This window comes from Phytophthora parasitica (assembly GCF_000247585.1).
Source record: "Phytophthora parasitica INRA-310 unplaced genomic scaffold supercont2.89, whole genome shotgun sequence".
NCBI classification, from domain to species: Eukaryota; Oomycota; class Peronosporomycetes; order Peronosporales; family Peronosporaceae; genus Phytophthora; species Phytophthora nicotianae.
In genome coordinates this window covers 179,046-179,567 of record NW_008649075.1, presented here as the reverse complement: position 1 = coordinate 179,567, position 522 = coordinate 179,046, and the positions used below count along the sequence as shown (strand labels likewise).

Below are 522 nucleotides of genomic sequence, written 5' to 3'. Positions count from 1 at the left end.
TGGGTTCGACGTACAGAGAAGGTCATCCCGTCCGTGACGAGGTTTCGCCGTGCATCCCGCTGATCAAGACGATGAATATGGTGGATAGTATGGAGTACAGTGCACACGTCAATGCTGGACCAATCGAAGCTCTAGACATACCTGGCCACGAGTCTCGCGAGTATCGACTAGCGAAACGAGCGGCGAGGCTGGAACAACATGTACTTTGGGTTCGACGTACAGAGAAGGTCATCCCGTCCACGACGAGGTTTCGCCGTGGCCGGCCAGTGCGTATCAGACTGATGAACGTCTCGGAACGGACGGCGTACGTTCCAGCGTTCGATAGACTGGCCGTGCTGGTTCCGATCGGAGATCTGCCGCGAGGCGTGGGCTACGTGCGCCTAGACTCCAAGAAGTACAAAGGCTGGCAAGTGCTTGCTTACGAGAACTGTCGCGGCCGACAGTTGTTCAAACGAGAGTGCGAGCTCTACGAACAATGGCTGGCGACACAACCTCCATCGGTTGAGCGACGAGCGTATCCGA

General features: G+C 56.7%; 1 protein-coding gene across 1 annotated transcript; it reads left to right on the top strand.

Annotated features, from left to right (window-relative positions):
- Nucleotides 1–71: 71 nt before the first annotated feature.
- Nucleotides 72–500, top strand: PPTG_24386 (hypothetical protein; the record flags this gene model as incomplete). The annotated part of the gene is made up of 1 exon (XM_008916818.1): nt 72–500. A coding segment is annotated over one exon (429 nt), but the record flags the coding sequence as incomplete, so codon positions are not given.
- Between the last annotated feature and the right edge of the window lie 22 nt (nt 501–522).